The following is a 19,720-nucleotide window of genomic DNA, read 5'->3' as shown; positions in this document are numbered from 1 at the left end:
AATGGGGCACGCAGGGAAGGGGGTCATGCCCGAGGGCAAGCTGTGTAAAATCAAAACACTAGCTGTTTGCAATCCGGGCTCACATCTGGAAGCAGTTCCTCTTTGGCCTTTCTTAGTCCGAATTGCTGGCCAGGCTCTGAAGGTCTCACCATCCACTTACAGGCCTTCTGTATATTCCCACAGGGTGGGAAGGGGAGTTGGAGCTTGGGAAAGGGCCCATGTTCCCATTGACCATACAAACAGTAAAATACATTACTGTAAATATATATACAGAGTATGGCAAATGTAGGTTTATAGTTGTGAGTATGTGAAACACAGTTTATTCTTGTATTATTTGTTTGTTAATTATTGTATTATTTTCCATATGAACAACTATAAACCTACTTTTGTCCTGCCCTCTATATTATAAAAAGTATAAAATAGACATAAATAGTATATAGTATATAATGACTTATAGTAATAATGCTCTATAGAAAAATAAAGTAGAAAAGGGGAATAGAGAGTAGTAGTTAAAATGGATGAGGGGTAGGGTGTTGCAATTTTATACATGGAAGGTTGGGAGGGCCACTGTGATAAGGTGACATTTGAAATGTTTGAGATCCAGTATCTAAACATGAGGGATATCCTGGTAGTTCTCATTTTTTTGTCATGACTGGTAGACAGGAATAAAGGATATGATGAGAATTTTCTGATAGTGTTAAGGCAGTTCAGTGGTAATGGAATGATTATACATATCATGCCAATCTTCTCTTTCTGTATTATGAGAATCAAATGAGTGCATATGTGAAAATTCTTCGTAAACTGAATGCTACATCAGTTTGAGTGTCTGATTTCACAATGCATGAAACAGTAAACAACTTGAGATATGTATGTACATCTCTTGAATCTTTACTTCACATCATAGTTACCTTGGACCAGTAGACCCCAGTAACCCAAGGCGGATAGATGCTAGAGGTCGTTAAGAAGATGACACAGTTGTAAACTGGAGCCTTCCATCCCTAGTCCCCCAGCCCATTTTGTCTTGGCTCTTAGCGTACGACCTCACATTGGCTCTGGCTGTGTAGGCGACTCCTCTTTTGCTCTCTTCACTCTGGTAGTTTGAGGAGCAGCAGGCTTTTGAGAAGAGTCGCAAGTTTCTCCGGCAGCTTGAGATTTGCTTTGCGGAAAACCCCTCACATCACCAGAAGATTATCAAGGTCCTCCAAAGCTGTGCAGACTGCCTGCCCCAAGAGATCACTGAGGTATTTTTTCCTGTCCTTCCTTTCCATTTTCATCTAGGCCTTAGGCCCTTCCCTTCTCCCTTTCCCTAACTTAGCCCATATCCTCTTGCTTCTGGGTACCATGCACTTCTAGAGGAGATGAAGAAGGCAAAGACCTTTTAAGGCTTATCTGTAGCATAATACCCTGGAATAGGGGTTGATTGCCACCTGAAACCGGATCCTGACTGACCTTCCCAGGCTCAGGAATGCCCTCAGTGCCCTGGAAGGAAGAGGTTCAAGGAAGGAGGTGATGATGGGGCCCAGAAGAGGCTTATTGCTCTGCTTGCGTTAATGCCTGACCTGGAGATCAGTAGGGCAGGATAGAGAGTGTTGTTATTAGGAATCAAACTTATTGTAAATACTCCTCCTGTGTAGGCAAGCAAGGAGGGAGAGGAAATTCAAGAACTTTTATCTATCAAAGAGAGGCTTCTGTTTGTCTCCCAGTTGACTAGAAAAATAGAACTCGGAAGTATATGGGACTGGTTTGGAAAATGGCCTAGAGAGGATCTGGGGATTTCATCTTTCCCTCTACACCTCTTCCTAGCTCAAGACACAGATGTGGCATCTCCTTAAGGGCCACGACCACCTGCAGGATGAGTTCTCCATCTTCTTTGACCATCTGCGCCCAGCAGCTAGCCGGATGGGTGACTTTGAAGAGATCAATTGGACTGAAGAGAAGGAATATGAGGTAAAAGCCCTGAGGCTGCACTAGGGTTGTGAAGGGAGAAGGCCTGTGTAGGAGGGGTAATCTGCCCATGGTCTATGTTGAGTGGCACCACTTTCTCCCCAGTTTGATGGCTTTGAAGAAGTGGCACTGCCTGATGTGGAAGAGGAAGAGGAACCTCCCAAGATACCCACAGCCCCAAAGAACAAAAGAAGAAAGGAGATTGGGGTGCAGAATCATGACAAGGTACACCAAGCTGTTGGAGATGGTCCATTTTCCATTAATCAAGACTTGAGTTTCTGCCTAAATGTTTCTCTGGCAAAGCTTCCGGGATCTGAGGCTGCTGTGGACATGCAGAGCCCGTGGGGAGAACAGTGCAGTTGCTAGAGTCCCCACTCTGGAGTGCTTCATTAGAAGGGTCTGTTTCCCATTTCCTTTCTAGTTCAGAGCTATTTCTCTTGCCCTTGGGTCTTAACTTTTTCTTTTCTGTTTATGTGAAAAAATAGAACTAAAACTGCCCATTTTAAAATGATAATGGCTAGTCCTTAGGTGTGTTACAAAATATATATCTCTTGAAAGTATTTTCAATGGATTATTCACTCATTTAATTCTCACAATAATCCTATGAAGAGATTGCTCTTGTTTGCATTTTACACAAGAGGAAACTGAAGTGCAGAGAGAGGCCATTGCCTGGGTCTCATATTTAATAAGTGGCAATGCGAGGATATGAACCCAGGGAATCCAGCTCCAGAGCCTGCTCAAACTGCTCTCAAATGCTCTGCAAGAAGTAGTCTTTTTATTTTATTATTTTAAAAATATGTTTTTATTGTTTTTTTTTTTTTGTTTTTTTTTAGAGAAAGAGGGAGAGGGACAAAGAGTTAGAAACACTGATTGGCTGCCACCTGCACACCCCCTACAGGGGATTGAGCCTGCAACCCAGCACTTACCCTGACCAGGAACTGAACCGGTGATCTCTTGGTTCATGGGTTGAGGGTGAACCAGTGAGCAATACCAGCTGGGCAAGAAGTAGTTTTTTTTGTTTTTGTTTTTAATCCTCACCCCAGGATATTTTCTATTGATTTTCAGAGAGAATGGAAGGGAGGGGGAGAGACAGTGAGAGAGAAACATTGATGTGAGAGAGACACATCGATTGGTTGTCTCCCGCATGTGCTCGACCAGGGTCAGGGATGAAGCCTGTACCTGAGGTACATGCCCTTCACCAGAATCGAACCCAGGACCCTCAGTCTGCAGGCTGAAGCTCTATCCACTGAGCCTAACCAACTAGGGCAAGAAGTAGTCTTTTAAATCCATGTCCCTTTACTCCATGTCTCTTACTGTTTCTTAGGGAAGGACTTTATAGGAGCTCAGTGACCATGGGCAATGTATTTAATATCTCTTCAGGTTTTTCATCATCAGCGGGAATAAATATGGCACTTATGTCTTGGGTTTGTTAAATAGCATCATCGAGTGAGCCTTCCATATGTACAAAGCCTCTCTCCAGGTGATTGGGAGGGGAGAGCTCAACGCACCGGGAGACAGACAGACAGATGAGTGAGGAGGTCATCGCTTACGTTGCAGCTCTCCAGTGTCTGCCGCAGATTATATTGGACTGAAATGTTCCTTGAAACATCTAGGCAACTGGGATGTGTCAGTTTTGGGGTCATTTAAGAATTGTTTTAGGGATTCACAATAAGCTTTAATCGAGTTTAGATGTTGATTTCCTCAGGCAATATAAGGATGGTATATAATGAAAGAGAAAGGGTGGGATTGGCAGGGCCAGAGCAAGCTATTTCTCTCTTGCTACCAAAATGCTTGGCAGCTAACCAAGCCCAGATATCTCCTAGGAGACTGAGTGGCCAGATGGCGCCAAGGACTGTGCCTGTGCATGCCATGAAGGAGGTCCTGATTCCAAACTGAAGAAGAGCAAAAGGAGAAACTGCAGCCACTGCAGCAGCAAGGTGAGGGCAGAGGCTGTACCGAGAGGCATCAGAGCTACCTACCTAGGTCACCCTCCAGCTTGCTGTTGGGGTATTGTTTGCTACCACAAATGTGAACCTTGTATGCACACATAGAATACAAGTAGAATCTTTTAAAAATATATTGTGGGTTTTGCTTTCTTAAAAATACATTTTCATTGATTTCAGAGAGGAAGGGAGAGGAAGAGAGAGAAACATCAATGATGAGAGAGAATCAGTAATCGGCTGCCTCCTGCAACGCCCCCTACTGGGGATAGAGCCTGCAACCTTGCCATGTGCCTTGACCAGGAATTGAATTGTGACCTCCTGGTTCCTAGGTCAAAGCTCAACCACTGAGCCACACCAGTCTGGCAGATTTTACTTTTTAAAGAGAATCCTGTGGATAAAGTTTTTGGAGTTGGGAAAAAAAATCAATTAGTTCAAATAGTTCCTTCATAGATGATTTTATTTTTTAATTAAGTAAGCCTGTGTCAAGAAAACAGACCCTAAAGGTAATGCTGGCTCTCTAGGGAGAGTAGAGCTGGTTGGCAGCAAAAATACAGTCCTTGGTAGAGGAGTTGTTGAATCCATACTCTATTCTGGGCATTTAAAATCCTTGAAGCAGGCGTGTATCTTGATTGACTTGCTAAACATCCCAACAGGGCTTCTTCCTTTGGTTGGCCCCCTAAGACAAAGGAGGGTCAGGGGAACCTTGACCCACAAGGCCATTCCTGCAGGTCTATGACAGCAAATCCTACAAGAGCAAGGAGCCCCATGAGTTGGTGGGTGGCAGCCCCCACCGAGAGGCCAGTCCTATGCCTGGTGCTAAGGAAGCTGGGCAGGGCAAGGATGTGATGGAGGAGGAAGCCCCAGAGGAACGAGAAACCATTGAGGCAACCCAGAGCAGGACTGGCAGGAGCACCCGGCAGGGAGAGAGGCCTATTTCAGGTGAGTGATCTGGCTGCCAGTCCAGCCTTTCTCCATTTATTTCTGTATTTCTGTCTTATTCTTACACACTTCAAGTAAAAATGTATTTGAACCTGGGTAAGTCACAGTGTTTTCAAGGACTGTTACTAATAAACCAATAGGAAACCCTTCTCCTGTTCAGCCTTAATTTTCTCTCCTGGGGCCTTAATACTCTTGCAGAACTAAAAATGCTACAAAATCAACATGATTCAGCCTTTTCTTGTATTCCCATTCCTGAATCCCTTCTCTTTATCTCCAGATCCTGTGATCTACATTCTAAAGACTCCAGCATTATCAGCTTTGGCAGGCAGATATTTTTTTATTTATTGATGTCTAGAGAGAGCGACATCGTTTTGTTGTTCCACTTATTTATGCATTCATTGGTTGCTTCTTGTATGTGCCCTGATGGGGATTGAACCTGCAGCCTTGGTGTATTAGGACGATGCTCTAACCAACTGAGCTATTAGGCTAGGGGCGCAAATATTATTTCTTTTTTTAAAATATATTTTTGTTACTGATCAGTGAGAGAGAGCAATCAATCAGCTGTCTCTTGCATGCCTCCCCCTGGGGATCAAGCCCACATCCTGGGTATGCGCCCCAACTGGGAATTGAACCGTGACCTCTCATGCATGGGGCGTCACTCAGCCAACTGAACCACACCGGGCCAGGGCTTATTTCTTTAAACGTGACTTTAGCCCTGACCCCCACCTCACTCTTTTGGATTAGAATTTTGCCACAGTAGCTTATCAGAGTGACCCTGTGGTAATTTGAAGTCAGTCCTTAGTTGCATCTCCACCCTGTCCACACTGTTAGGTCTTTGTTTCCTCCTAAGCAGGATTGGCAGTGGGGAGCACTTTGCTGTCCCCTCAAGAAGTGATTCTTACAGAACGGCAGCTTCTCCTGGATGGCCCGCCGCCCAGCTCACCAGAGACTCCTCAGCTTCCCTCCAACACTGGAGTTGTTCTAGACACTAGGACAACCCAGGCCAAACCGGAGGTTTCCTGCTGCATGGAGCTCCCCAGGCTTCAGGGTGAGGGGGAGGGCCATCAGGCAGCAGGTGACGCGGAGTCTTCCCCGCTGGTCTGCGGTGCTTCAGAAACTCCATGTTCTGGAACTCTTGAACCCCCTGCTTCTTTCCCGAGTCCTGTTTCCTCAAGGACCAGAGACTTAGGGAGAAGACAGGTGTCTGGGAAACCAGATACTCAAGAGAGCTGGCTGCCTTCAAGCAGAACTGGTATGAAGACATCAGACAGGAAGTCCTCAGTCCATGAATCTGCATCAGGAATTGACACCTCAGAGACTTCTCCCAAAACCCCTAAAGGAGGTTTGGCTAAAGACAGTGGAATACAGGTCAAGGTTCCAGAAGGGGAGCAGCAGCCAAAGGCCACAGAAGTCACTGTATGTGCGAACAACAGCAAGGTCAGCTCCACCGGGGAAAAGGTGGTCCTGTGGACAAGGTAGGTTGGGGTGCGTGTGTGCTTATAAAGCACGTGGCCCACATCCATGGTACTAACTCAGGACTCATCACAATATATGGTTACAGGGAAGCTGACCGTGTGATTCTCACCATGTGCCAGGAACAAGGAGCACAGCCCCAGACTTTTCGAATCATCTCCCAGCAGCTAGGAAATAAGACTGCTACTGAGGTAAGTGGGCGGGGGGAGTCCTCTACAGTTTCGAATCCAGGAGAGGCAGGAAGAGGACAGGTTGGCCAACTAAGAGGAGGTGAGATTGTAAAGCTCTGCTGAGGAAGGGCCTGGCTTCCCAGGGTGTTTGTGGTGGTTCTAGAAGAGAAAGGGCATTGGATTTCGAGGTGGAAGCCCCAGAGATTCCATTGTAGTTTCCGTTTTAGGAGTGACTTTGGACAAAATATTTAGCCACTAACCTGAATTTTCTTATCTTTAAGGAGGACCTTATTGTATGGAGAAAACAAGGTTGTTTAGCTTGGTATATAACACTTTATGTTACTTAGAGACAGGGAACACCAACCTTCCCCTCTCCTCCTAGGTTTCCCACCGTTTTCGAGAACTCATGCAGCTCTTCCACACCGCCTGCGAGGCCAGCTCGGAGGATGAAGACGATGCAACCAGCACCAGCAATGCAGACCAGCTCTCTGACCATGGGGATCTTCTGTCTGAGGAGGAGCTGGATGAGTGAGACTCAGGAAGCATGTGGGAGATGTGTGTGTCGGATCCAAACCACAGGCACCCTGACGAGGGAAAGGGTGGTTGTCCCTTGCTGGTGTGCCCCTTGAGCTCAGTATAGAGCTGAAGGAGCAGGGGCCAAGGACAGGACAAAGCTAGGCTGAGGGTTTTCATGGCTCTGCCATTCTCTGCCTCACTCAGTGTTTGTTACGAAGTCTTTAGAGTCATTTTGTAAATAGTGTTGAGGGAGAGGGGCTCAGCTCCTTTCTACCCTTCTTGAACTTTTTGTCCTGATGGTTCACATTTATTGTGATGTAAGGCACAGTGATTCTATATAAATGTAATAAGTGCATATGTTGGTGTAGCCAGTCCCAAGACATAGCTCCTGCATCCAGCACTTTTTATTGGAAACTAGTTTTTTCCTTTTCTTGGAACTTCAGTCCGTGAGGCTGTCACCGTGCTGGTAGCACTGGGCCAGGCTGCAGAGCTCCTGCAGCAGCTCCCCTAGGTCATCCTGTTCCACTCCAGCGTCCATGAAGCTGGCCCAGCGCCGCAGGTTGAGTTTGGTGAGGTCCTTGGCCAAGTCTCCCAGGGTCCGGTTCAAGGATGAAGAGGAACGGAGGGCCCCAAGCACTGGGATGCTCTCCCCTGCCGCAGAGGGAGAGAAGAGAGACCTGTAGTCAGATTGTTCCTTCACCCTGAGACTGTCGTATAGATAGGGAAGTCTGGGTCTTTAGTTGACTTGATTATAAAGTAAACTCAATAAATTTTGTGTACTGTCCCCTTAGTATACCAGTACTCCAGGGGAAGAAAAGTCTTCGGGAACCATTGAATGAATAAAGAAATGTTTGACTGTGACTTTAAAGTATCTTTATCCAGGAAGTGATAGAGTAAATCTTGGTTTTTGTCGTCTCCTACATACCTGCCCCGGTTGGGGGATTATCCAGAACCAAGCCCTGCTGGCTGAGGCTTGAGGAGAAGAGGGAGGGATAAGGAGGAACCACCTTGCAGGGAGTCAGCAGCAGATGAGAAGAACTGGGGACAAGAGAATAGCAGCTGAGTGAGAAAAGGTCAAGGGGGGTCTGCGATCTAGGAGGAGAGCAGGAGCAGTGTTTCACTAACCTCCTGGCTCTAGGCTGCTGCTGTTGCAAATACTGGGCCAAGACTTCCTCCCCAGTGGTGCAGGCATGGAGTAGGGAGGGCAGAGGTGTACCTGGGGTGAGCTGACTGCCAGAACAAAGACAATCACCTTTAATATGGGGGTGCTCAGGTTTTTTTTCTTTTTTAAAGTGGGACAGAGGGAAGAAGAGAAGGGCACTACCATGAGAATGTCCAGAGGTATTAGAGGGAAAAGAACACGAAACAGAGGCCTGACAAGGGCCCCTCAGGACCACCAGTCCTCACCTGGTGTGGCATGCTTTGTCTAGACCCCTCAGCACCACTGACTGGGCAAAGCAGTGTGTTCCAGAAGGGTCCCCACATGCAGACAGTGGAGTCCAAGGGGTGGCCCCTCCGAGCTGCATCAGGGTATCGGGAAGAGACTGGCCTGGACCCAAAGGGAAGGGGATGGATGCTCCTGCTGTCACCACCTTAAAGGTAAGGACAAAACCAAGTTACAGGGCCTTTTCTCAGTTGTGACCTAACCCCTCACCAAGCGTCATACCTTTTTCCCAGAGAAGTTCAGCATGTCGGCTAGATGAACCATGGAAAGTGGTGAGGAATATAGGCGGTAAGGAACGGTGACTGTGTCCAGGGCTGTGGCCAGGATGGCGCTGCAGTGGAAGGGCAGAGTTGCCTATAGAGAGGATACCAAAGAGAGCGCTTAGCCTTTCGGCTCCGGGAAGGGCGTGTGGAAGCAGGATAGTACTGCAGGGAGACCTGCGGGCTTGGAGACAATCGGTGTGACTGGCCTAAGGCTGGTTAAACAGGATGTGGTCTAAGAGGCCCCATCACCGCCGAGTTCAAGCTGAGGCTTCCAGAACAGGCTGACTTGGTGAGTGGGACCGTCCCTTTTACTAGCAGAACAAGAGCATTGAGCCTTACATCATAACGCAGGTGAGGGAAGTTGACGGGGGGCTCAGGCCTCAGCCCCAGGCTCCCACCCAAGGACAAAGGGCAGACGAGAGAGCTGTGAGCAGACAGGCGCACCAGCCCAAACGCTGTGTTTAACAGACGATAGATGTTTTTCTGGGGCTCCTGCTGAAAGAAAGGGAGGAGTTTGTTCTCAGCAGCTTTCTCACTGGGCTATCATTCCCTCATTTCCCCCTCCACTGAGGTTTTTCTTCCCAGTTCTACTCACCCCAAGAGCATAGGGACCGGGGAGCAGGCCCCAGGTTATTATCCCGCGCCCTGAATACTCATCATGTAGCAGCTCTGCGGCCTTCGCACCTACACCAGAGAAGCCATCGTGCAGGTCGCACAGGACCTGGAAGCCCTGGAGGTGAATGATGAGCAGAATGAGCCTGGTGGGTGTGGCTCGGTAGAGCGTAGTCCCAGGCACCAAAAGGTTGCTGGCTCTCGGTAGAGGTTGTGCAGGAGGCAGCCAATTGATGTGTTGCTCTCACATTGTTTCTCTCCCTCCCTCCCTCCCTCTCCCCTTTCTCTCTTCAAAAATCAATTTAAAAACCTTTAAAAAAAGTAGTTTACCCCAGTGTCCACTGTGCCCCTCAGCTACCTGCAGGTAGTCACATTCCTCCACATAGAAGTGCAGCCTGTCCTCCAGCTCTTCCAGGTACCTGGGTTCCTTCAGGACACTCTCCCCTTGGCCAAAAGCCTCCAGGCGACCTGCTTCGCTGTCATGCAAAACACAATCCGGGACTTACAGGGTCCTGCCCCCCCACGTACCCCCCCCCCCCCCGAGATCTCCCATCCAACATTGGTAGGGACCCAGTTTCTTGCCTCACAGCCTCTGGGGCACCCCATACCCATCGTGGTTGTACTTCTGAATCATACAGATGCTCCGGGGATGGAGATGCACTCTGAGGAAGTCTGACCAGACCCTGATGCTGCCCTCTGTGGGGATAAGGGGCTCTGGAGTTGGAGCAGTGGTGAGTGGTGGGAGACCTGAAGGAAAATGAGAGGAAATTCACCTTCTCCATGTTCCCGCTCTGCCCACTTCCCATCCTGCAGCACTTGGATCGCTCTCACCTTTGCCGTTGGAAATGGATTTGACCCTCCAGAGACCATCACTGCTCAGCACTCCCTGGGAGGGATGAGAAAAATCTGTACTTAGTTCCAGGCGTCTAAAGGCAGAAGGCTCACCCTCCCTGATCTCGCTGGCCACACCCTGCAGCCTCCTTTCTGTTTATGTAGTCACAGTCCTTTTTATTAATTTTTAAAAAATATATTTTATTGATTTTTTACAGAGAGGGAGGGAGAGGGATACAGAGAAACATCGATGAGAGAGAAACATCGATTCACCTGCCTCTAGCATGCCCCCTACTGGGAATGTTCCAGCCACCCAGGTACATGCCCTTGACCTGAATCAAACCTGGGACCCTTCAGTCCGCAGGCCGATGCTCTATCCACTGAGCCAAACCAGTTAGGGCTATTTATTAATTTTTAAAATATATTTTTATTGATTTCAGAGAGGAAGAGAGAGGAACATCAGTGATGAGAGAGAATCATCCATAAGTTGCCTCCTGCACGCCGCCCCCCCCCCCCCCCCGCCCCCCACTGGGGATCATGCCTGCAACCCAGGCATGTGCCCTGACCAGGAATCGAACCGTGACCTTCTGTTTCATAGGTTGATGCTCAACCATTGAGCAACACTGTCCAGGTTGTAGTCACAGTCCTTTAGGAAGAAAAGTGCTTCTTCCAAAATTACTATTTAAGGCATTTAAGATTATTGAATTCCTCTATTTCTCTGACCCACTGGAGGCACTGTGGTTGTAGCACTCGGTGTGCAAGTTCAGAGCAGTCTCTGTCTGTCCGCCCCCCCCCCCACCCCCCCCCAGAGCACACCCTCTCAGATCTTTTTTCCCCACTGTCCTTTCCTAAACCTTTCTTTTGCCTCTGTAACTTGTTTCCTTAGCCATTTGTTTCTTCTATGGCTCACTTTTACTACCTCTGTAACTTTCTAAATAAACTTTCTCTCATAATTTGAAAAAGAAGTTCAGGGCTGAGACCCTCACCTCCACACTCAGAAGATCCTGGAGATAAGGATTCTTGGGATGGAGTTCCTCTTTGTGTGTGGTGAGCTTCCCCTGCCTTAAAGAAAGTGGAGACGGATCATAGCCAGTTTGCCTTTGTTTTCCAGCATTTTGTGCACATCTCCCACGCTTCTCCAGACGACAAATACCATGCTATTGCAGCGTCCAGCTGTTTGTCCCTGTAGAGTCCACTTTCTTGTTTTAGGGAGCTCAGACTACCTGCACAGAAATAACAGGAAATGTGAAATCAAAGCCTAGTCCCTCCCAGGCTTCAGGTAATCTTTCTCTGATCACCCGAAAACCTGCTGTCACCATCCCTCCAAGCACTTGGCACTTCCAAGCTTTCTGGAATATCCATAAGTTGGAAAAACAAACATTGCCTAGGAGAATCTAGATTTCATCCTTTCCTTAGCTGTGGCTGTGGGTAGGAGGCAAAGACCATGCCCAGCGGTCTTAGCGGCCGGCCGTGTCACTGTCTCTAGGGACAAGCAGCCCATTCCAGAGATGGCTCGTGAACGGAATAAAGCTGTGCCTCTTGCGTCCCTGGGCACTTGTACATTGTGCTTAGCTCTCCCTAGGCAACTCATCTGTGCCCTGCAGCTTAGTATGGTCAGAGGGTCCTGAGACGAACGGATGCTCGAGACTCCGATGCGCAGGAGAACATGGGCACTGGCAGGCCCTGGCCACCGCCTCACCCTTTAGATCCATGAGGATGAGCCTTGGCGTGTACGTTTCCTGGCCGTGCAGCGTTCGGCCGGCCCGGAACAGGACGTCGGGGCACAGCTCCCCCGGCGGCTCCTGGGTGTCAGTCGGTTCACGAAGCGCAGCATCCTGGGGAGGCAGAAAGGGGACCGGACTCAGGAGTGGCAAGATGGGCCAGCCGGAGGCAAGGGCTGGAGGTCCCGAAAGGCTTCGCTGGGGCAACTGCCAAGAGACCTCACCTGCTGGTTCCACCAGTGCGCTCCCACGAAACCCGCAAAATGTCCCAACTGCAGCGTGAGCACCTCCCGGGCGCCGCCCGCCATGCCGCGCGACTCCACCAAGTCGCAAAGCCGGCGCTTGCCCACTCGCTGCTCTCAGCCGATTGGCTCGGCAAGCTTGTAGGCGGGGCCTCACCCTCTGAGCCCTATTGGTCCACAAATACGTCTTTTCCCAGAGGAGGAACGATTCATTGGGCTTTAGAGACACCGCTCATCATTCCCGCCTCTTCCTGTCGTGGACTATCCTACTTGCTTGTGGTTGCCAAGGGGTGGGGCCCACGCCGGAAGTTGTAGCGCCCGAGCCTCCGCCCCTTGCTGGCGCGTTCTTGGTGCGGTGGTCTTTGCTGCTCAGGTGGGGATTGTCGGGGTTCACCCTACGTCTTACTGCTCTTGCAGCGTTTGTCTCTTCTCTCGGGGTAATTCTGCTTCAGGCAAAACTAAAAGCTTGATGGAAAAGGTGCTCCTCTAAAGCTTCCCTCGCACCCCTTTCTTCCGCTCAAAAAGTCACAGCCTTAATTAACCCTGTGAACTATCTTTATCTGTCTGTCCCCTCTCCCAGGCGCCCTCAACATGCACCACTTCGCCCCAAGCAGCTTAGTTTCCATGTTTTATGTCACGGCCATCAGGTAAGGCATTGCTTGCAGAAAGTACTCAGTGTGAAAACCCTTTGAAGTCCCCTGCTCAAGGTCAGCCCTCAGGCCCTTGCAAGCTTGCCTGGCCCTGGATTTCGGAGAATGGAGGCCTTTCTCCCAATTCTCCCCAACACACGGAGCTCCTTATGGAGTCAAGTGCACACCTGCATCCTGGTGTGATTACCTTGCCTCCAAAGGGACAACAGACACAGGCCTGTGGGTGTAGAGAGGACCCCTGAGCCGGCTCCAAATGGGGTGAGGCAGAAGGTGCTGGAGCCCAGGCTCAAGTGGAGGCGGCAGGAAGGGGGTGGGCTTTGCTCCGTGCCCAGCCCTGTGCCGGGTGCTCACAGTCCAGATCCTCTCCTATCCTATGAGAGGTGCCTTTTTGCTCCCTTTGCCTCCCTCCCTCCCTCCTTCCTTCCCTCCTGGCTTTACTGAGCACCTGTCTGTGCCAGGCGCTGGGCTACAAAGGCAAAGCTAGCATCCCCACGACCTCACCGCCCCGCCCCGTGAGGGCATCATCAAGAAAAGGGCTGTGACCGCGGTGGGTGCAGGATGCAGGGGGGGCCCTGGGGACTCAGGGGAGGGTCTCCAGTGGAGTTAAAGCCGCTGGGACCTGAAGGCTGAGGAAGGGCATTCCAGGTGGAGGGAACTGCATGGGGGAGGCAGGGAGGCAGGAAGGAGCCCGCCTGGTCTGGGAACTGTGGGAGGGCGATGGAGTCCAGGTCCAGGAAATCTGCTGGGTGAGGTTGGGGTCCCAGAACCCACTCCCTGGGCCCTCTGCCTTCTTGACCTTCTTTGCTCCCGGCTTGGAAGAGGCCCGGGCCCAGCTGCACAAATGGATGCTTTGACGTTGGAGAGAGGGAGTGAGCAAGGAGGGGCCAGGGGCCAGCTGGTGTGTGTTCGGGAATTGCTTCTCAGAAACCTGCCCCTCATCATCATCTCCTTTTCCTCCTCCTCCTCCTCCTCCTCCTCCTCCTCCTCCTCCTCCTCCTCCCCCTCCTCTGACATCATGGCAACCGGAGGCAGCTGGGGGAGCCACCTGTGAGCTGGGCTGAGTTGAGGGGGAGGTGGGCTGGGGGTAGGGACCTCTGCTCCCCCTGAGCTTCAGTCTTGGCATCTAGAATATGGGCACGGCAACCCAGTCGTGGGCTCCTGTCAACCCAGGTGCTCCAGGAAGCCCAGGCCCAGGCGGGACTCCTTAGGGCAGCAGTTCTCCACCTTCCTGATGCCGCGACCCTTTAATACAGTTCCTCATGTTGTGGTGGCCCCCAATTTCATTGTCACAAATGGAACATAATTAAAGCATAGTGATGAATCACAAAAACAATATGTAATTATATATGTTTTCCGATGGTCTTAGGCGACCCCTGTGAAAGGGTCGTTCGACCCCCAAAGGGGTCGTGACCCACAGGTTGAGAACCGCTGCCTTAGGGGAAGGCCCGGGAGGGAGGTAAGGGCGGGGCTGGGGAGTGCCCTGCATCATCCTGCAGCAGGGGCTGGGCAAGGCAGCGGAGAGTCCCTGAGCCACATGGCCTGCGCTTCCCACCAAGCAGCCTGCCTGGTGTGCCCACTGCACTGTTGCTGCGGAGGAGCGCCAGGGAGCAGGAGACAGGGCCCAGGCACAGACACAGGGATGATCTCCCTGTGAGCCCTGCAGTGAGAAGTCTGGGGTGGGGGCTGGAGGGTCTCCCCTGCCATGGAGCACAGGGCTCAGCTGTTCCCAGAACCCGGTCAAAGCCCCAAAAGGAGCCCTAGCCGGTTTGGCTCGGTGGATAGAGCGTCGGCCTGTGGACTAAAGGGTCCCAGGTTCAATTCCAGTCAAAGGCACATGCCGGGGCTCAATCCCCAGTGAGGGGCTTGCAGGAGGCAGCCAGTCAATGGTTCTCTCTCATCATTGATGTTTCTCTATCTGCCTCTTCCTCTCTGAAATCAATAAAAAATAAAATAAAACCCCAAAAGGAGGGGTCTATTTCCTGAGGCTGCGGCTCAGATGACTACAGACTGGCCTAAACCAACAGGAACAACTGCTGTCCCTATCTGGGTGCCAGAATCTGAAATCAGGGCGTCCAGGGCTGTGCTCCCTCGGAGGGCTCCAGGGCAGGGTCCTTCCCCTGGTCAGCTTCTGGGGGCTCCTGGGGCTCCTTTGCTCCTGGCCCCATCCCTTCAATCGCCGCTCGTCTTCACGTGGCCTCTCCTCCATCTTCAGGTGCCCCCTGTCCTTCCTAACAGAACCCCACACTGTGTCACTTCCGGCAGATCACGTGGCCCCGCCCCCGCTCACGCGCCCATTGCACAGGTGAAGGTGCTGCGGCACAGAGAGGGCGAGTGATTTCTTCCTTGGAGGGTGCACAGCAGTAAAAGGACGGAGCTGGAAATGGACCCTGGGCCGCCCAGAGCCTCTGTCTCCTTGACCTGTGACCTCTGGGTAAGCGGCCGTTTGCTCTGATGGGCTTCACCCTTGCCCTCACCCCCCCATCCACCCCCAGCAGACAGGGGTCCGGTCAAGGGGGGTCACGGCACCAGTGCCTCCGGGCGGCTGCTCCCTCTGTCCCAAGGTCCCTCCCAGCTGGTAACCTTGGCGGAGTCCCGCTGCATTGGGGCGAGGGCCCTGCGTGGAGAACACCCCGCCTCCCCTCGCCGTCTGTGGCTTAGATTACAAAGTGCCATGACTTTCCCCGTCTGGCTTCCGCCGCCTGCCTCTCCTGGCAGATTTTGTTTTACCTCGAAATGAAATTGATTCGGGGTCTGCAAACCAGCAGACTTCCTGCATTCGCTCTGAGACGGGGCTCTGCCTGGGGCCTCCTGGTCCAAGTGCCCGATGCCACCCCAGCTCCGTGGCAGCATCGCTCATCCCCTGGGCCCCCATTCAGCACAGGCACCCTCAGCGCTCCCCTGCAGCCCCAGGGGCCTGCTGAGCCCGGCCGGGCCGTCACCAGTTCCCCAGGTCCTGCCTGCAGCCCCAGGTCCTCAAACCGGTGTGGTAGGGCCCTGAGAGTTGACCCCTTAGGCCAGCGGTTATCAACCTGTGGGTCGCAACCCCGGTGGAACTACGACCCTTTCACAGGGGTCGCCTAAGACCATCGGAAAATATATATATAATTACATATTGTTTTTGTGATTAATCACTGCTTTAATTATGTTCAATTTGTAACAATGAAAATACATCCTGCATATCAGATATTTACATGACGATTCATTAACAGTAGCCAAATTACAGTTATGAAGTAGCAACGAAAATAATTTTATGGTTGGGGGGTCACCGCAACATGAGGAACTGTATTAAAGGGTCGCGGCATGAGGAAGGTTGAGAACCACTGCCTTAGGCAGAGGGGGCAGACACTGGGTGTGCACTCTGCTCCCCCCCTCCACACACACACACCTGGCCCTGTGATCATTTATTCATTTCCATTAGTGTATCCTTCATCTGATTCTTTTTTTGTGGTTTCTATGTCCTTTTTAAAAAATTACTTTTTTGTTAATCCTCACCTGAGGATATTTTTTCCATTGATTCTGAGAGAGTGGGAGGGAAGAGAGGTGGGGAGGGAGAAGAACATCGATGTGAGAGAGACACATTAATTGGTTGCCTCCCAGAGGCACCCTGATTGGGGCTAGGAATCAAACCTGCAAGGTACATGTCCTTTACTGGGAATTGAACCCTTGACCATTTGGTGCATGGGCCAACACTAACTATTGAGCCCACTGGCTAGGGCTCCATGCCTTTATTTATTTTTCGGGGGAGAACGCAAATGCAGTTCCCACTACCACAAATTATGCAGCCGAGTTTCCCACATTTGGGGAAATCACGGGGTCAGCGCATCTGGAATGCAGTGTATCCTCACCTTGGGAAAACCCCCTTGTGATCATGGTCTCTCTCCTGCTAGATAGGTATTCCATGTCTTTTTTTTTATGCTACTGAAGGGCTCACTAAAGTTCTGGAGCATCCTTATACCTGTATTTTGAACTCTATCTGATAATTTGCTTGTTTCCATTTCATTTAGTTCTTTTTCTCAAGTTTTCTCCTGTTTTTAAATTTAGGAACTATTTGTTAGTCTTGTCAGTTTGGCTCTGTTTCAATGTATTAGGTAGAGATGCTGTCTCCTGTACTTGGTAGAGTGACCTTATGTAGTGAAATAGAGATAAGGTGAAGTCAAAGAAGGAAATAGGGTAAGAGACCCTAAGTCAGATAGCAATTAAGTGGTAGATTTGTGACTCAAAACTCTGACTCTATACCAAAAACCTGGGTATGGTCAGACAATTTAACTCTATTGAAACTTATTTGAGTAATTATTTCTCAAATCTCCCAAAGATGGTACACAGCTAGTACTACTCTATATGCATTAAGGACAAATGAATCATTACACACAATGCATTCTGTCGGGGTTTACTACTTAATTCTTTTGGGAGCCTGTATAAAGGGGCTGTACTGTACAAAGCTGCCGGATTCAGGTGGAGTGTCAGTAAGGTTCTCAAGGACCACCGATAAAAGTGTAAAATTTGGCCAATCTGAAGACTCTTCCCATCGTATAGATCTAACACAACACTTTAAGAAAGATAATTTATTTTTTAGGAAAAGAGGCACAATTAAAATGTGAAAACCATATATAATAAACTGATACTAGTTTCAGGAACAAGAGGATGTCTTATTGCCATTATAGTCACTTTACAAGGAACCCATTTCAGCCAAGTTGGGAGTTGATTTGCAGTACTGTCCAGTCTCATGAGCTGTGTGTGTGCTGTGGGACGTCCCATCTGATTGGGCCTGTGATGTCCACTGCCTTCCATGCATGTTGTGGCCATTGCCTAGAGGTGGGCACAGAGCCGCTCCAGCTGCCCAGGATTCCCATTGCTTAGGAACAGCAGCTCCTTTTTACCTTCTTCCGTGTGAGCTGAATGGAGTCAAGCACAGATAATTGGCAGTTTTCTCCTGAAGTATTAAGTTACACCCAGAGAATTCTGCTGCAGAGGCTACATTATCTAGATTACATTCTGATGTCATCAGCACTCCCAGAGACCTCACTGCTAGATCCTTCATCCTAATAAATGATTATATTTTCTATGCACATTTTCCCTTTCTGTCTCTAGTCTTCCAGTCCAGCATTTATCTTTCCCATTATTCCAAGATTATCTTCTGGACTTTCGGACATGGTCAAATCTCCCAACCACCCCAAATCTCTCCATTGTGCTTCCCAACCCATCATGTTGCAGCTGCTTTATACTCTTTCCTTTAGTAACATATTCCAGTTACAGCTAATTCTCTATGACCTATCGATAGAACAGCCTTGACTTTTCCTCTGTATCCTCCTCCTCCTCCCTGTCCTCAAGCCGAGGGCAAGGATAAAAAGAACAGCTCGAATGCTCTCATGTACAAGACTAGGACAGATAGAGCAAAGATTTGGTTTGATGGGGCGGCGGGGTTTAGTCTCTTACACAGTCAACTATTCTGTGGGTGTCCTAGCATATGAGTCAACTGAAGTCTGTTGAATGATGAATAAATGCAACAATGAACAAAAAAGATAAAAAAACAAACAAAGAAAAATGCAACAATGAGAGTGTGGCCAGCAACCTGAACCAAGTGACTGGGCTGGGTTTGGCCTCCTCTCTTAGCATGAGCATTTTATTGTAGACTACTCTGAGAATTTTGGGAGAGATATAATGTCTTTTGTAAAATAAACCTTACCCCTGCCCCCCTTCTGTATTAGGTGATCAGCCAGGAAGAAGTCAGGATAAAGGGAATAGAGATGAAATACAAATAACACACTACTCTTGAGGGAAGAAGAGGTCAAGGTGTTGACAGTGGGGCTCTTCCTGACAGATAAAGTCCTTATAGAAAAAATTAAACAACTGACCTTTCTCATGTTGAAGCCAACTGTTTTCCAAATAATACTGAATACAACTTTCAAATTCTTTTGGGTTATAGTTGCCAACCAGGATAGGAATAAAGGGATCCAAGGCATCAAATCCTTCCTGGAAAAGAAAAAGGATAAAGATATAGTAATTGTTAAGTGACACACAGGGCCTGTACGCACTAGGTCAGTGATGGCGAACCTATGACACGCGTGTCAGAGGTGACACGTGAACTCAGTTTTTTAGTTGATTTTTCTTTGTTAAATGGCATTTAAATATATAAAATAAATATCAGAAATACCAATCTTTGTTTTACTATGGTTGCAAATATCAAAAAATTTCTATATGTGACACGGCACCAGAGTTAGGTTAGGGTTTTTCAAAATGCTGACACGCCGAGCTCAAAAGGTTCGCCATCACTGCACTAGGTAGTGCTTTTGGCCACACATACTCTTTTAAAGATAACCTCTTTTCCTTCTGGTTCATCTACTACATGTTGCCTGTGTGTGTGTGTGGCTGTTGCAGGCAACTGTGTTCTATGTTGACCTCATTAGAAATTCAATTAAAAAAAATATTTTTATTGACTTCAGAGAGGAAGGAAGAGGGGAGAGTTAGCTAGAAACATCAATGATGAGAGAGAATCATCGATCAGTTGCCTCCCCAGCTGGGGATCGAGCCCGCAACCCGTGCATGTGCCCTTGACTAGAATCAAACCCTGGACCTTCTGGTCTGTAGGCCGATGCTGTATCCACTTAGCCAAACCAGCCAGGGCACGAATTCATCTTGAAAATAAATTCTTCTCTATCAGTTTTCCATGGCTTAGAAATGGTGGGTATTAACATTGCCCAACCATGGTCCAGAAGGTGCCTCTAACTGGGTGTTATTAGTAGCCCATATGCATCCAGGGTAAGCTTAAAGGGGCACCTACTGGCCAAATTTAAGCATCGAAATAAATAATGGTAGTAAAAATTAAGAATCCACATGTCTGTACTGAAATAAATAAATATATAAGGTAGAAAGGAAAACTCTTACATATAATAGAAAGCCAACTGATACATTTAGAGGAAATGATGGAACTAGAACATATCTATTTTGCTATTATCATGATAACTAATTTAGGAA

The 19,720-nt window shown here is 49.1% G+C and overlaps 3 protein-coding genes across 8 annotated transcripts in view; 1 reads left to right on the top strand and 2 right to left on the bottom strand.

Annotated features, from left to right (window-relative positions):
• GON4L (gon-4 like) overlaps nucleotides 1-7,846 on the top strand; it is a 50,977-nt gene extending 43,131 nt beyond the window's left edge. For all 3 annotated transcript variants that reach the window (XM_081112213.1, XM_081112212.1, XM_081112214.1), the window contains 8 exons: nucleotides 1,098-1,241; nucleotides 1,804-1,947; nucleotides 2,050-2,169; nucleotides 3,768-3,881; nucleotides 4,616-4,826; nucleotides 5,680-6,301; nucleotides 6,388-6,490; nucleotides 6,852-7,846. In XM_081112213.1, coding sequence (XP_080968339.1) covers nucleotides 1,098-1,241; nucleotides 1,804-1,947; nucleotides 2,050-2,169; nucleotides 3,768-3,881; nucleotides 4,616-4,826; nucleotides 5,680-6,301; nucleotides 6,388-6,490; nucleotides 6,852-7,001 — 1,608 coding nt within the window. In that variant the 3' untranslated portion in view covers nucleotides 7,002-7,846. The remainder of the gene's footprint in view (nucleotides 1-1,097; nucleotides 1,242-1,803; nucleotides 1,948-2,049; nucleotides 2,170-3,767; nucleotides 3,882-4,615; nucleotides 4,827-5,679; nucleotides 6,302-6,387; nucleotides 6,491-6,851) is intronic.
• MSTO1 (misato mitochondrial distribution and morphology regulator 1) lies at nucleotides 7,375-12,211 on the bottom strand. 2 transcript variants are annotated; one of them, XM_081112250.1, is made up of 14 exons: nucleotides 12,081-12,211; nucleotides 11,835-11,970; nucleotides 11,289-11,358; nucleotides 11,122-11,197; nucleotides 10,136-10,190; nucleotides 9,913-10,051; nucleotides 9,663-9,780; nucleotides 9,288-9,422; nucleotides 9,032-9,184; nucleotides 8,652-8,783; nucleotides 8,393-8,577; nucleotides 8,111-8,215; nucleotides 7,911-8,023; nucleotides 7,375-7,636 (listed from the first exon to the last, which is right to left on the bottom strand). In XM_081112250.1, exons 1-14 carry the CDS (start codon nucleotides 12,162-12,164, stop codon nucleotides 7,425-7,427), a joined length of 1,713 nt encoding a protein of 570 aa, XP_080968376.1. In that variant the 5' UTR covers nucleotides 12,165-12,211; the 3' UTR covers nucleotides 7,375-7,424. The 2 variants fall into 2 exon arrangements, with proteins under 2 accessions (XP_080968376.1, XP_080968375.1); XM_081112249.1 differs by having other exon boundaries at nucleotides 9,032-9,187; nucleotides 12,081-12,209.
• A 3,657-nt stretch (nucleotides 12,212-15,868) lies between these two features.
• Nucleotides 15,869-19,720, bottom strand: part of DAP3 (death associated protein 3) — a 30,165-nt gene continuing 26,313 nt past the window's right edge. For all 3 annotated transcript variants that reach the window (XM_081112266.1, XM_081112265.1, XM_081112267.1), the window contains 2 exons: nucleotides 18,601-18,718; nucleotides 15,869-17,640 (listed from right to left, as the gene is read on the bottom strand). In XM_081112266.1, coding sequence (XP_080968392.1) covers nucleotides 17,555-17,640; nucleotides 18,601-18,718 — 204 coding nt within the window. In that variant the 3' untranslated portion in view covers nucleotides 15,869-17,554. The remainder of the gene's footprint in view (nucleotides 17,641-18,600; nucleotides 18,719-19,720) is intronic.

Source organism: Myotis nattereri, assembly GCF_964212035.1.
Source record: "Myotis nattereri genome assembly, chromosome: 18".
Lineage (NCBI taxonomy): Eukaryota > Metazoa > Chordata > Mammalia > Chiroptera > Vespertilionidae > Myotis > Myotis nattereri.
The sequence above is the reverse complement of the archived record's forward strand: the minus strand, read 5'-3'. Positions and strand labels throughout refer to the sequence as shown.